At 43.2% G+C, this 13,420-nt stretch overlaps 1 protein-coding gene across 1 annotated transcript in view; it reads right to left on the reverse strand.

Moving 5' to 3' along the window:
• Positions 1–13,420, reverse strand: part of DNAH12 (dynein axonemal heavy chain 12) — a 162,828-nt gene that overhangs the window by 113,365 nt on the left and 36,043 nt on the right. The window contains exons 13-18 of the mRNA XM_090022245.1: positions 11,810–11,945; positions 10,021–10,146; positions 6,665–6,799; positions 4,529–4,722; positions 2,709–2,952; positions 298–483 (exon numbers count right to left, since the gene is read on the reverse strand). Coding sequence (XP_089878371.1) covers positions 298–483; positions 2,709–2,952; positions 4,529–4,722; positions 6,665–6,799; positions 10,021–10,146; positions 11,810–11,945 — 1,021 coding nt within the window. The remainder of the gene's footprint in view (positions 1–297; positions 484–2,708; positions 2,953–4,528; positions 4,723–6,664; positions 6,800–10,020; positions 10,147–11,809; positions 11,946–13,420) is intronic.

A 13,420-nucleotide genomic window follows, 5' to 3' on the forward strand; every position in this document is an offset into this window, starting at 1 on the left:
GTTCTACCATCAAATCATTGCCTTATGTTACTATTTTTCTTACTCTTAAATTTTCTGAGATGTAAAAACCAGGTACCATTAATGATGCCAAACAAGCCACAAATGTGCACAAGCTCAGAATTATGTTCAATACTCCATCCAGTGGCTCACACTGACATTAAGTAGTTCTAATCAAGAGTCACATAATACCAAGAAAACAGAAATGGTAGTTTTTGTAAGCCATAAAAATAGTATAGAAACATACTTTATTCTTCATTTCTTTCTTAAGAGGTTTTACAACCAAATCACTTTGCTCACCTTACTTGCACCTATACTTATGGTTTCAAATTGTTCCAGGTAAGGGCCAAGGTTCTGCTTTAAAACTTTTCTCAGGGTAGTTCCAGAGTCTGGAGTTAAATCATATCCTATTATACCTGACATCCGCTGCCAGTGGCGAGTCCTTATGCCAGGGTTACAAAGGATAGTCACTGTAGGGATATATTCCTAGTTGTGGGGGGGGAAAAAAGGTGATTATAAAGCAGACTTCCATCTACGTAAACAAGCATTTTGCAAATGATGTGAATTATGACTTGCCTATATTATGACTTGCTCATCCTCCCTTTTTGCATCTACATAAGAAGTCACCTTCAACACTTGCTGGTGCTCAACATTTCTACTACTATTTCCAGAGAGACTGAATATTAAGTGACTGTCCATAATATCTAGGTCTACTATTATTTTCAGTACATAAGTCCACATTCCAATACCCTTGGAAGATGCAGCTGTTCCTGGTACCCAAGTTAAATCTCTCAGACACTTTTCATTTCAGTCTAAACCTTGTCTAATAAAGCTTTACCACCAATGAACATGTACTGATGGTGAACTGGGGGTGAGAAAGTTGCTGATAAACACTCTAGAAAGTGAGAGGTTTTTTATATGCCCAAATTCAGATACCTTCCTGCAACAATTGGTTACACAAGGCAACTGGTTACCCAAACAATGCAGATGGCTCCATTCACTGCCCTCCTTCAATTATTGCCAAGATTATATATTGATTGTTGCAGAACAATTACAAAATCATGAATGTAGACCTTGGCAGGAGAGTAAAAAGAATACACTCTAAATTAGGGCTGTCAACTGTAGTTAACTTATGCCAGAGGTTTTCAACCTTTTTTAGTAAGTGTACCCCTGGTGGCCAGATGTGGAGTGGGGAGGGGAGAGGGGGGTGGCACACAGCTGGATGCAGAGCAGTGGCAGCACGGAGTAGTGGGAAGTGGCAGTGGCCATCGTGTGCGAGCTTACGCTGCCCCCCCATGTCCAGCCAGCTGGGCAGCACTTGTGTGATCCACAGAGGGGAGCCGCTGCCCTCATCTGCCCCCCAGCCCTGCTCCTGGGAGGCGGAGGTGCTCTGTCCCCGCCCACCCACATGTACCCCTAGGGCCCTCCCAAGAATCCCCTGACTTATGTGATTAACACAAAACAAATTAACACATTATTTTCTTTAATCATGCACATCATTTTTACCAGCAAAGTGGACCAGCTCCAGACTAGCCAGAACCCATGCACATGGAACCCAACACTGGTCTGCCTTGCACCTGCTCCAGCAGCACCCACCCACACCAAGCAGCAGCAGAAGCATCAGCGGCTGGGCAGAAGCTGCTACTCAGCATGGGGGAAAAAAACAACCCCTTCCCCTCACCACTCCTGGGCCCTTCTTGCTGCGGTCACTCAGAGGTGGCACTCGAGTTCCCTGTGGCTCCTCTCTGCTGCCATCACCACTACCTTTAGGCCATCCAGCAGGACAGCAGTGCCAGTGCAGAGGAGCTGCAGGGCAGCACAGGTGCAGGCTCCAGATGGCTGCAGCAAGAAGGGCCCAGCAGTAGTGAGGGGGAGTGGCTGGGTGGCCACTGCCACTGCTCAGCGTGGGCAGGTGAGTCTGGAGCAGGCATGTGGCAGGGCTGTTAACACAGGTTCTGGCTGGTCTGCTCCAGGCAGGGTGAGTCTGGAACAGGCATGGGGAAGGCTGGGTTCAGGGCTGGTGTTGCGCACTATGGGTAGTGGCGGGGAGGAGCTGAAGGGCACACCGGTTCCCAGCTGTTGGGTGTGGGAGGGTGTTGACTATTGCTTAACCAGGAAATTACAATTGCAATTAATTGCAACCTTTTTTTTAAATCTCACGATTAATTGCAATTAATTTTTTTAATTGTTTGCCAGCCCTACTCTAAATATTTATCTGTTATTTCAAGAAGCCAAGCCAAGGCAGCCATGAGCACTTCGTAGAAGATCTTAGGAAAAATCCTGTTGCAGCAGTTCACTGTTATTATTTTGAGTTTGAGCCTTAAAAACCAGCAAGTTCAGCAAGCCCTTCTAGGCAATGCAGATTACTCTGATGAATGGATCCAAATGGGTTGCAGTTTGTCACTTCCTATACTTTAGGCCTGACCCTTCCTGGTTCCATTAGGGTAATGAGGAAGAAAGAGATCTTCTGTTCCTCTCTTGCCCGATGTAATAATTCATGGTTTGACCCAATCTGGCCCCTATATATCACTCAACATTCCACAAAGCGCAGTCATTTTCAAGGGGTTTCCCCAGTAATTTGTATGAATGAACAAGTTCCTACTGTAACCAAATAATAGATATTTTGTAAACTATAGTTTCTCATGGAGTTGAGTGCTGTGCTCATGATTTGCCCCAGCTGCTAAATATTACTGTATCTGCTCTCTTTTTACCTTAAAGTCTTTGATCTGCTCCAGTACAGCAGAACACATTGTAATAGTTGGATTTGCCTTTTTTTCTTCTTCTATCTTCTCTTCTACTAAGGTTCTGCGCTGCGTTGTCTTCCTCTTTTCTTGCTCTGCTTTCTTCTGTTTTTGTTGAAAGACCCTGGACATTTTGTAAAGCTCCTGAAAAACCTCATCTATCTCAGACTCCATGATTTCTCCATTTAGATCTAAGAAAGCACCATCCATCCATCTGAGGAAAAAGAACAAAGCTTGAATGCATCTTATATATCACGAGTGTCAAAGCCATCCAGCCCTGTGGGTCAGATGAGGGGCATGGGGCTGGTCTGTGGGTCAGATTGAGCTCACTGATCAGCCCATGGGCAGAAGTCAGCCTGCAGGTTGTAGCGGTGTCCCTGGACTAGCCCCATGTACTTCTTGCAGAACCCACCCCACCTCCAGCTCTGCATATAGCAGATGCCAGCACCGTCCTCAGCCCTATGAGGCACACAATGGGTGGGACCAGCCTGGCATGTGAGTTCTGGCACATGGGGCGAGTTTATGACTCCGTTCTGGACTGATCCTGGATCCAGCATGCAGGACCAGCCTGGTATGAGTGCCCATTTAGGGTGCAAGCTGCATGGTTTCCTGCACTAAAACGGCCCTCTGTGCTGGCTTGGGCACATGAGGTCAGGATCATGACCAGCCCCAGATCCAACACATATTCAGCATACACCCCAGACTGGCCCCCTGCACTGTTTGCTTCAAGTGCCAGCTCCAGTCCCTGCACCTGCACAGACTACGCCAAACAGGTTTTGTACATGCCACAAGAAGAGAGGTGAGGCCATGGCCAGAATGGGCTGTATGCTGTGTGCCATGTCCAAGACCCACAAGGCTGAGTGATAAGGCATTGTGAGTCATGACTCCAACACTTCCCTTATATATGAAGCAGGATGAAAAGCATATCCTGTATGGATTTATAAGACATTTTAGACGTTTACATAACTATTTCATTGTAAAGAGAAAACATGCACAAAAAAAAGGAGTGGGTATGCAGCTCATGAGCTCATGTCTCTCTCAGTTCTGTTATTCTGTGAAAACCACTGAAAAGTAGCTAGCACAGCATTCACATTCTTAAGCTAAAATCAGGTCTTGTAACCTCCACAGCATATGATCACTGCAATGGTAATGGTGATGGTGGTGGTGATGTGATCACTGCAATGGTGATTCTCAACCAGGGTGCTGTGCAGTATAAGCATGATGAAGTGTGCAATCACGTACATGTTTCACAAGAATAACCCAGAGATTTCCAACAGGAATCCATAGTGTCAAAAACATTCTGTCCAGTTGTGGTCTTTGAGTTCTTTGCAATGGAAGAGTTGCTCTATTATTTTTCTATAGTCAAAACAGAGTGAAAGCTAAGAGACAGTATTTTCCAAGGGGTGCCTTGAGTCTAAAAAGGTTGGGAATTAGAAAACTCTTCCTCTAACATGTAAAGTAACTTTGGTCTCCTCTAAATGTGAACCTGCTTGTTGCAGTTTTCAGAAACTACTTGCACGACCTCCATCTCCTTTTATGTTTGACCAGTGCCAACACACGTGTACAATCATCATATACAAAAGGAGTTGCTTTCTTACTGGATTACAAAATAATAAACTAATATAATAACAATATAAACTATGCTTGCCTATACTTGGATACCCAGGCAAAAAAAAAAAATATTCATATGGAGACCCCAAGCTTCAAAAGAGCTCATGCATCTTGCTCAGACAAATAAAAGCAGCCTATTTCAGCCTCTCTCTCATTGGGACTATCCAGTGTATAATTACCGTTTTTCTGTTCGCTGCCATTTCAGTATAAGACCAAACAGTTTCTGATATGGCTCAGTGTTAACTTTTAAGTTCTCAAGGACTGGATACTCAGTCAGCTCCCACTTGAAAAGTCTCTCTTCCTTATTAATAAAAGCAACTGCTTCATCAGCTTCTTGTATGCGTTTCTGTAATGCCCTCATGTCAGTCACATACTGAAATTAAATAATTGTAAAAACTTTTGAGAAATTCTGTTCATGCTTTGATAGGTATATTTAAATGCTACTAAAGTACAAGACAAAGTTAGCTTCTTGTTCTTTGACAAAGGTAATAATTTTCCCCTCAAACAGATATACTATGAGATTCCCTATACTGAAAAAAATAGATTAATATTGAGAATATTAAAATTTAATGTTAATTGACAACATTAACATTAAATTTTATTTTAATCAAGTCTAACATCAGAAAAAAATCCAAATGATTTGATGTTTAAAGTCATGCTGTACCATAAAGAAGACAATAACTTTTTACCAGTTGATACACAGTCTCGGCAACTGGGATTTCTGATTTTAAGTAACCACTTCTTGCTTTTGAGTGAATTGTTTTAATGTACAAAATCACTCAATCAAGAAATTAGGCACCTTCTATTTTAAGCACCTTATTAAATCAAAAGCACATAGAAGGGTGTGTTTTACTGGTTAAGAAAATGGGTTTGGGGAGTCAGTTTCAGCATTTAGCTCACTGTTAGCATACAGTGGAGCTTTGAGGTTAATGTAAATCTCAAATTCCTATTAAAATTATTAAACTAAAAACTTCAGCAAACCAGACTTGATGATTGTTTCCCAGAACTGGCTGTACCAAACCAACTAATTAAATTTTGGCTCCAAAAGTCATTGGAAAAACCTCCTAATGACTTCACTAGATTTGGTATTTCACCTAACATGTCTTGCTTGGACCCAACTCAAAAGGTTTCAGGCTGCCTATATATGTGCTTGGAGATGGGGGAAGGGGAGAAGGCATTTTAATTAGAGCAGTTCCTGGGCAGCCATTCTAATTAAAACACTTCACTGTCACATGTATTAGGCCCCCACGTTTAAAAATGGCTAGATTAATTGAGTCTGCTCCAATGCATTCTCAGTAGAATGCCAATGAGCACGTGTATAGGCAGCCTCACTTTCCATATCTTTAATACCAGACCATTCTGAGTGTAGAAGGATGGTGTCCCAGGGTCACCATGCTGCCCCTAGGTCCCCTCTCTGTACTGTGTCAAGCATGCTCCAAGCACCCTCAGAATCTCGCCCACCACGTCTTTGATCTTATAACTTGACCATAGGGAGGCTGCCCTTCATCCTCTTGGCTACGGTTCCTGCTGTATGCTGGACCGGTGTTTGGTATGGTTGTTCAGGTACACCCCCGCCTCCTGTTCATCTGTCTCTCCTGCCCACTCTCTGGGGCTCCTCAGCAGTGCTGCCCCCCTCTCTGAAGCTGGGGTCCCCACTCTGATGTGGCTCCCCTATGAGGCCTCCTCCATCCCCTTATAGCCTCTCCTGAGGCTAACAACAACCAAACACAAACCCCTGGGCTATAACACAAATCTATGTCTCATGGCTAAAATGTCCTCCGAACCACACCACGGGTGTTCCATCTATCGCACATCCAGCCCTTTTCCTTTTCACACATTCAGAGCTGAGCTCCTTCCTCCTTGGCCATCAGCCCCCCAAACCCTGGCCTTTGGCCTGCAATTTATATCAGAGCCAGGCCCTGCCCCTTTCGTTCAGCTGACCAGACAGGTGTGTGTCCTTAACTCCCTCCAGTTGCCCCTAGCAACCAGCACCTGAGCCATTCCTCCGGCTCTCCCAGTAGCAGGCACCTTAGTGCCCTGTTACACTGAGATTACTTGATTGGCTCACTGGAACAAAGTCATGAATGTAAACTTTCCATCCAACCATAATATTAGTGTCACTATGGTAGTTACTGAGTACCTGACTGACTAACGAGTTATATAAATATGGCAGGTAGTAAGCGATTTAAAAATGTAACTTTAAAGATTAACTTTTGTGTTTGTTATCAAGAGTATTTGCTACATTTTTAATTGCCTCCATGATCCTTCTGTTAAACATATCTATCTGAACTTCTTTTATACTTTATTTATCAAACCTGTTGCATGCGATCCAATTCAGCATATTCTGCAAATTCTTCCATAATGCGTGTCTGTTTTTCTACTTCCAACATAAGCCTCTCACGTTTGGCCAGTAGTTCACTTTCACCTTTACGTTTAGATTGTTCAATAAGCTACAAAAGCAGATCATTTTTGTGTTTAAAGACAAAAAAATTCTCAACAAGCATTTCAATGATCAACACTAAGCATCAATGCTTCATAAGTTAGTGCTACAAGACCAGAAAGAGGAAAGATACATGGTAGTGAACAGTTACTTAACTTAAAGTAATTGGAGTTGAGATGCTGTTGTCTGCAAGGATCACACTATAAGTATGTTTTTCCTGTGCATGTGAGCCCAGAATCTTTTAGCCAGTGGTGTCTGTCAGGGTTGTCCAAGTACCCCCAACAGCACTAATACAAAAGATGGAAAATACCCAGCTGCTACTCAGTTTCATCACTAATATATCAGTGGGGAACAGATAAGAATCTGTGAGTACAAAAGCATCTTGAAGAACTCCACTTCCAATATGACAAGTGACCTCTTTATCCCTGAGTAACTCATATATATAAGCCTCAAAGAAGTGGTTAAGAGAAGTCATATAAAAAAATACAGAACAGTGCTGTCATCTGGGCATCTAAATCAGAGGCTGAGACAATGGAGTAGTGATTAGCAGATATAAAGCAAATTTCACTGAGCTGCTGTTCACATTTAAGAAATCAAGACATCTTTGCTGGAAAAATAAATGTCCACTGTCTGCACTTTCTCTCAGCAGCAGCACAAGATTAGAAAAATACACTGCTAATTGTACAAAACTAGTTTACAAGAAAAGACCCAAACCACTTTTACTAAACATTTTGGATGTGGCCTGAATAATTCTTTCCAGATGAAACATGAAGGGCCATCCATCAAGATTTGAAGCTTACTTTCTCTCTCACTCTCTGCCAAGGTGATAGCTATGAAGAATGCTATTTTGACAAAGAGATGATAAAAAAAATATAGGTGACATGGATTTCAAATGGAAGGGCCATAAAAAACTGTAAACATGAAAAGCCCTGGTAGAAAATGGTTCTTTAAACTAGTGGAAATATGTGAAGCCCCTAAGAAACCTAGATACTGTGGGATGTGGGTACAGGGGGCAAACAATGATTGAAACAGAAAGAGTCCAAAGACTGAATGTGACTCTGCATAGACAAAACACCTTCACTCAGCTTGATGTCTGCATTTCTTTTCATATCAAAACCTCTTGTACAGCTGTTGAACTGCTTCTGTGCAAACTTAGTTCCATGCTGTCAAATTTCAACTCTGACAAAATGTAGTAGGTTTGGAAATGCAAAAGATAGTCTGGTTGTTCGTGTATCACATGGAAGCAGGTACCTAAAAGAGAGCATCTTGGAACCAGGCACACACTACATTTACCTTTCAAAGATAGTTTTTTGACAGGAGTGCCACTATTGGAGCCTCTCTGGGTATGGCTCTGCCCTCCTGTAATGGGACAACTGCCTGCTTACTCGTCTGCCATGCCTTGATCTTATCTACTTAATAGATTGCTGTAATTAGTGGGAGGCTGCCCATTTATGCACGCCCGATGACAGGGGGCGCTATCTGAGGCTCCTTTTCCTCCCCTACACCACAGCCCAAGCCTCGCAGATGGTGCTGGTGTAATCTGACTCTGGACCTGTTATGTCTTGGCCCTCCTTTTGCCCTCGGGGCTCCTCGTCGCCCCTCTGCACTCTCGGGCCTCCTCACCACCCCTCTGCACTCTCGGGCCTCCTCTGTCCCCTCTCTCTCGCTCTCTCAGGGCTAGGCCAATGTACCTTGCAAAACACTGCACCTTCTCCAGCGCCAGGAACCCCCATGACACTGGGGAGTCCCTGTGAGGCCTCCTCCGACCCCTAATAGCCTCACCCGGTCCTCCGGTTAAGCAGTAAACACAAAACACAAAGCCCCCAGACTATAACATAAAGCTAAAACCGTCCAGTCAGAACCCCTACCACACAAAATACTCCAGCTCATGGCAGGAACCTCCGGATACTCATGCAGCCAAACCCTGGCCTTCTCTCCGCACTGGCTGAGCTCCTCACTCCTTGGCTGCCAAAGGAGGAACTTCCACCCTACCCTCCAGCCTGGGTTTAAGAAGGGCTAAGCCCTGGCCCTTCCTGTCAGGGGGTTTCGCCGGTTGCCCCAGCAACCAGCACCTGTGCTGCCCTGGTGACTGGCAGCTGTGCCTCCCCCTTCTCACCGCTAGGGGCCCCTCCTGAGCCATCCCTGTTCTCAGGCGCAGGGCACCTAAGTGCTCTGCAACAGTTTTAAATAGACATCACAAGCTCTCTGCATATTTGTAGAAACAGAATTCAAATGATATTTGCTAGAGATCTGAAATTCCCCTAAAAATATTTGTTGTTTAATAAAATAAACATTGGCATGCCTAACCATCCTGCAGGCTGGGTAAATTTTCATTTTCAGAGACCTGCTTTCCACCATTAGGCCTCCTTCTTAGTACTAACACAACACCCAGTGAAGAGGAAGCAGAAAAATAATAAGGTAAACTATTTACTATAGACTAGAATAATACATGGAAAATTTCAACATTGGCATGTGTTTCATTAGCAAACTTTTATCAAATAATTGGAATTCCTAATTATTTTAATTAGAGAACAAAGCATCATGTGAAAGAATTAGGAGTAAATTTAGAAACAAAAATAACTTCTTCATATACATTTTCGCTAACTAATGACTGAATTCCTAAAAGGGCCTGAATAAATTGCCCAGACATGGGGATGAAGAATGCGCTTCTAGAATCTGGATCATCTTCTGACCACTAAAAACATTTATATTTGTGCAAATTAAAATGACATTACTCAACTCTCATGCTTCAAGGCAGATTTCTTGAAGGAAGGAATCTTACTTAATATGTACAGTACTATTCAATTGACTAAGTGCACTGTAGTGAAATTCCACCTTCCTCTGAATTAAGAGATATCCAAGAGGCAAGGGTTTTTTTGTGATATTTCCAGCATGGCTAAGATAATCTAACACTACTCTGAATGATCAGGTACTGGACACAAACCAAACATAACTGACTTTCCAAAGGTTTAAAATTCAAATGCCAATTTTCTATATTTTTAAACTACCAGTACTTAGTAAATATATAATTATTATATTCTCTGCAAGTACACCAGTAGGTATAGATTTGCATACAGATATGTAAATCTGGTACTATGGATCACCTTTTAATTACCGTTATTTTATATGACTGACTTGGACAATTGTTAGCAATGATGAAAAGGAGCTGTTGAAATGCTGTATTACACACAACAAATTACAATACATAATATACAAAGAAAATATCTTTACATCATCATTTTCATCAAAAATTGGATTAATCGTCTGAGGCCACAGAAGGACTGTTGCATTCAGCATCAGATCTTGAGGAGTAAAGATAAAAACATCTAAAAGGTAATTCATTCGCTGATGGCATTCCTGTAAAAGAGATTCCATGGAAGGTTATATTTCATACATTTACTAAGGTATAGGAGAGAATAAATTACTTAAAATAAAAGAACAGTATAAATTGCTCGGAAGTTTTCCAGAACTTAAATCCATTCTTCATCATGTTGATAGAAGTGTAAAATCTTGGCCCCACTGAAGACAGTAGCAAAACTCCGACTGACTATTGGGTTTAAGACTACAAATTGTCATGAAATTGTCCTCTCTTTGCTCTGAAAGGGAATTAGAACATGCTGAAGATTCCCACTTAGAAGTTTCAGAGGAAAGATATCACAATGATCAGCTGCTGGGGATTAGGCTTCTTGATCTCCACTTCTTCAGGAGACCAAAAATATCTAAATTTTCATTGCATATATCACTGTGCAGTTGTCTTTCAGACAAACTGGAAATCTATTAGAAAAGCAAACCAAAGTCTATGCCTCCCTGAATATGCAAACTTTTTTATCTACTTTTCCCATCACCTTTAACTTGGTGTGAGGAGTTCTTCTTGCCAATTGTTCATGACAGCTATTTATCCTGGAACAATTCTGTGCATCACATGGATACAAAGATCTCTTGGTCCTCTGAGATTTTATGGCTGGGTATGTCACATATAATTTAGACTGTAATTTTGCTACTCTGTTTTTCATGTATGCAGAGTCAAAGTCCTAGTGCTAAATGAAAATAACTTCTCGTTAATCCCTTATGCATAAGTGACTGGTCTCTGACATTTACAAAAAAAATCTAATGTCACGGGATAGTTGCAACTGTCAAAAAAAAATGCATTATTTACATGAATCAAGAAATACCCATTTGTTTCCTTGGGTGTTCATTAAGCTAGTGAATACCATTTAATGGTTGGGTGTCAGGCTTTTTTTTTTGCAAAAAGACTCAAATTTATTTCCTGAGTTTGGCCTTCCAAGTCACTGAAGTAACCTAGGTTAGGGAAAGCCTCTAAAACTTAGTGGTCTTACAAAAACTTGTAAGACCACTTGTGAAAAGCTCGTGATAAAAGCTTAAGTTCTAGTCCATCTAAGGTGAGCTATAATAAGGGAACATCCTGCCCAAACCATCTCACAGACTTGCAGAACACAGGGAAGTAGAAAAATAAAATGGACAGGAGTCCATACAGAGGGTGCACACAGGCTTGCTTAAGTGCCAATATGTAACAGAGATCCAGAGACAGGTCACTGGCAACAGATCTGCCAGCCTCATGTCTGGGAGCTCCTATACACATGCAGGGAGGCTGCTCCAATACTCTGTAATTACAGCACATTGGAGCAGGCTTGATTAATTGAGTCTGCTAGAGTGTGGTTATTACCACGCTCCAGCAGACTCCAGTGTTACATGCATCAGTGTCCCCATGCTGAAAAATGGTGGTGGGGCACTTTAGCTAAAGCTGGTACGACGATCTTTAGTTAAAGTGCCCCCACCGCCATTTTCAGCATGGGGATGCTGATACATGACAGATGCTCCAGGCACTTTTATAGACATGCTCTGAGAGCTGTGCTAATTAATGTCCTGAAGTAGCAATGTAGAACAGTTCCACTGATACCTGTGGCCTAATCAGGAAAAATTCTTACTCCAGCCCTAAATAAACACTACAGAACTGTATGTTTGGTGAACGATTTAAGTGTAAGGGAATACAGTCATTTACCTTGATCCTTACAATCAGCTCTTGAATACCTGTGGTTTTTGCTTTTTCTACATAAGTTATTGTTTCCATCATTTCTTCTGTTGTCTCAGGAATTTTTAATGCATGATCTTTAATTGTTTCAAATTCCTGGCATATCCTGTAAAAACATTCTTATTTAATAAATGTCAAAGTTTTACAATGTTGTTTAGCTTGCTTTCTAGTGCAGATATAACCTCCGTAATATACATTCTGTCAGCTGCTAAAGATTCTTGGAATTACAGTTCAAATTACTTTTCTAAAAATAATGGGACTATAACAGGGGGCCATCTTGCAGCCAGTCTAATCTTTGGCCCACCCACCTGTCTAGGCCAGTCTGCCCACCTGCCACATCTTTGATGCAACTTAATTAGTAGTTGTTCCTAAGTTCAGAGACCGCCCATTTACTGCCTGATGCCAAGGGCATAATACACGGCTCCAAATCTCCTCTTATACCATATTCCAGGCCTCGCAGATGGCATCATTTTGTGGCTCTGGCCCCACAATAGACCTCATTCTATGCCCACCTGGCTTTCAGACCCCACCTGGATCCCTCCTCCTCAGGTAGTCTACTCTGCCCTCATTCTGGGCAGCAAAACTCCCTAAACTCTTTTCCCTTGTGGCTGTGGCCCCCTCTGGGACATTTGGGCCCACTGGCCCTTGCCTCACCTCTAGGCCAGTCAGGACTCCTAGCCTCTAGCCATACCTCCTGGTGGGCACTCTGGCCCTTCGACTGGCCTGGTCCTGGCCCCAGCATGGGGCAATTAGGTTATTTAGTGTAGTACTGAGCCGTTTGTCCTTACACGTCCATACAGGTCCACCTTCTCGGGCCCCTCCTAACACATCTCACTCTCTACTTAGGCCAGACTATGCACAGTCCTTCAGGCCTTACTCTACACAGCCCACACACAGTCCTTTAGGCTCCCTATATGGACCCGACTCTATGCAGTCCAATCAATCACTGTTACACACCCTCTCACTGGGGCCCGTACTCCGCCCCCTCACTGGGCCTACTACACCACCCCATCACCAGGGCTCTCAGGCCTTCCGCCCCTTGGGTCTCAGGTCTGATGACATACTTGGACCCCTTGCCTGCCTCCTCTACAGGGTAACGCACCAGGTCATTGGGGTGCCATATAGCCTCAACCCCCTACTCACCTTTCACTAGGGAGACACCAGTGTGGCTTTTCCTGGGGACTATCCCACTACAGGCAGGACTACCAAACCATCCTCCCCCAGCCGGGTGTAGCTTTAGGTCATTCTCCAAAACCAGAAACCTCCATTCCCATAAGTCCTACCCTGAACCTCCAGATGTTCTGGGAGCAGTAGGTCTGGCTGGTGATGGAATCCCGCTGGCTCCCTGCAGCAACTGCCTGCTCAGCTCTGCAGGCCTAGGTTTATACTGAGGTTGCTCAGCCCCATCCTCCAATCCAGGAGCCCTCTCATGGTCACGCGACCACCTTGTTAGGCCACATCACACCTGCTAGCTGCTCCACAGCTTGCGCAAGCTCTTAAAGTGGCAGGCACCAAAGGTGTCCTGCCACAGGTACAATTGGCCCTGATATAACTTTATGATTCCAATTAAACAGTGAATGT

The sequence above is a fragment of the Crocodylus siamensis genome, chromosome 11, assembly GCF_052110815.1.
Source record: "Crocodylus siamensis isolate JL-2025a chromosome 11, ASM5211081v1, whole genome shotgun sequence".
NCBI lineage: Eukaryota > Metazoa > Chordata > Crocodylia > Crocodylidae > Crocodylus > Crocodylus siamensis.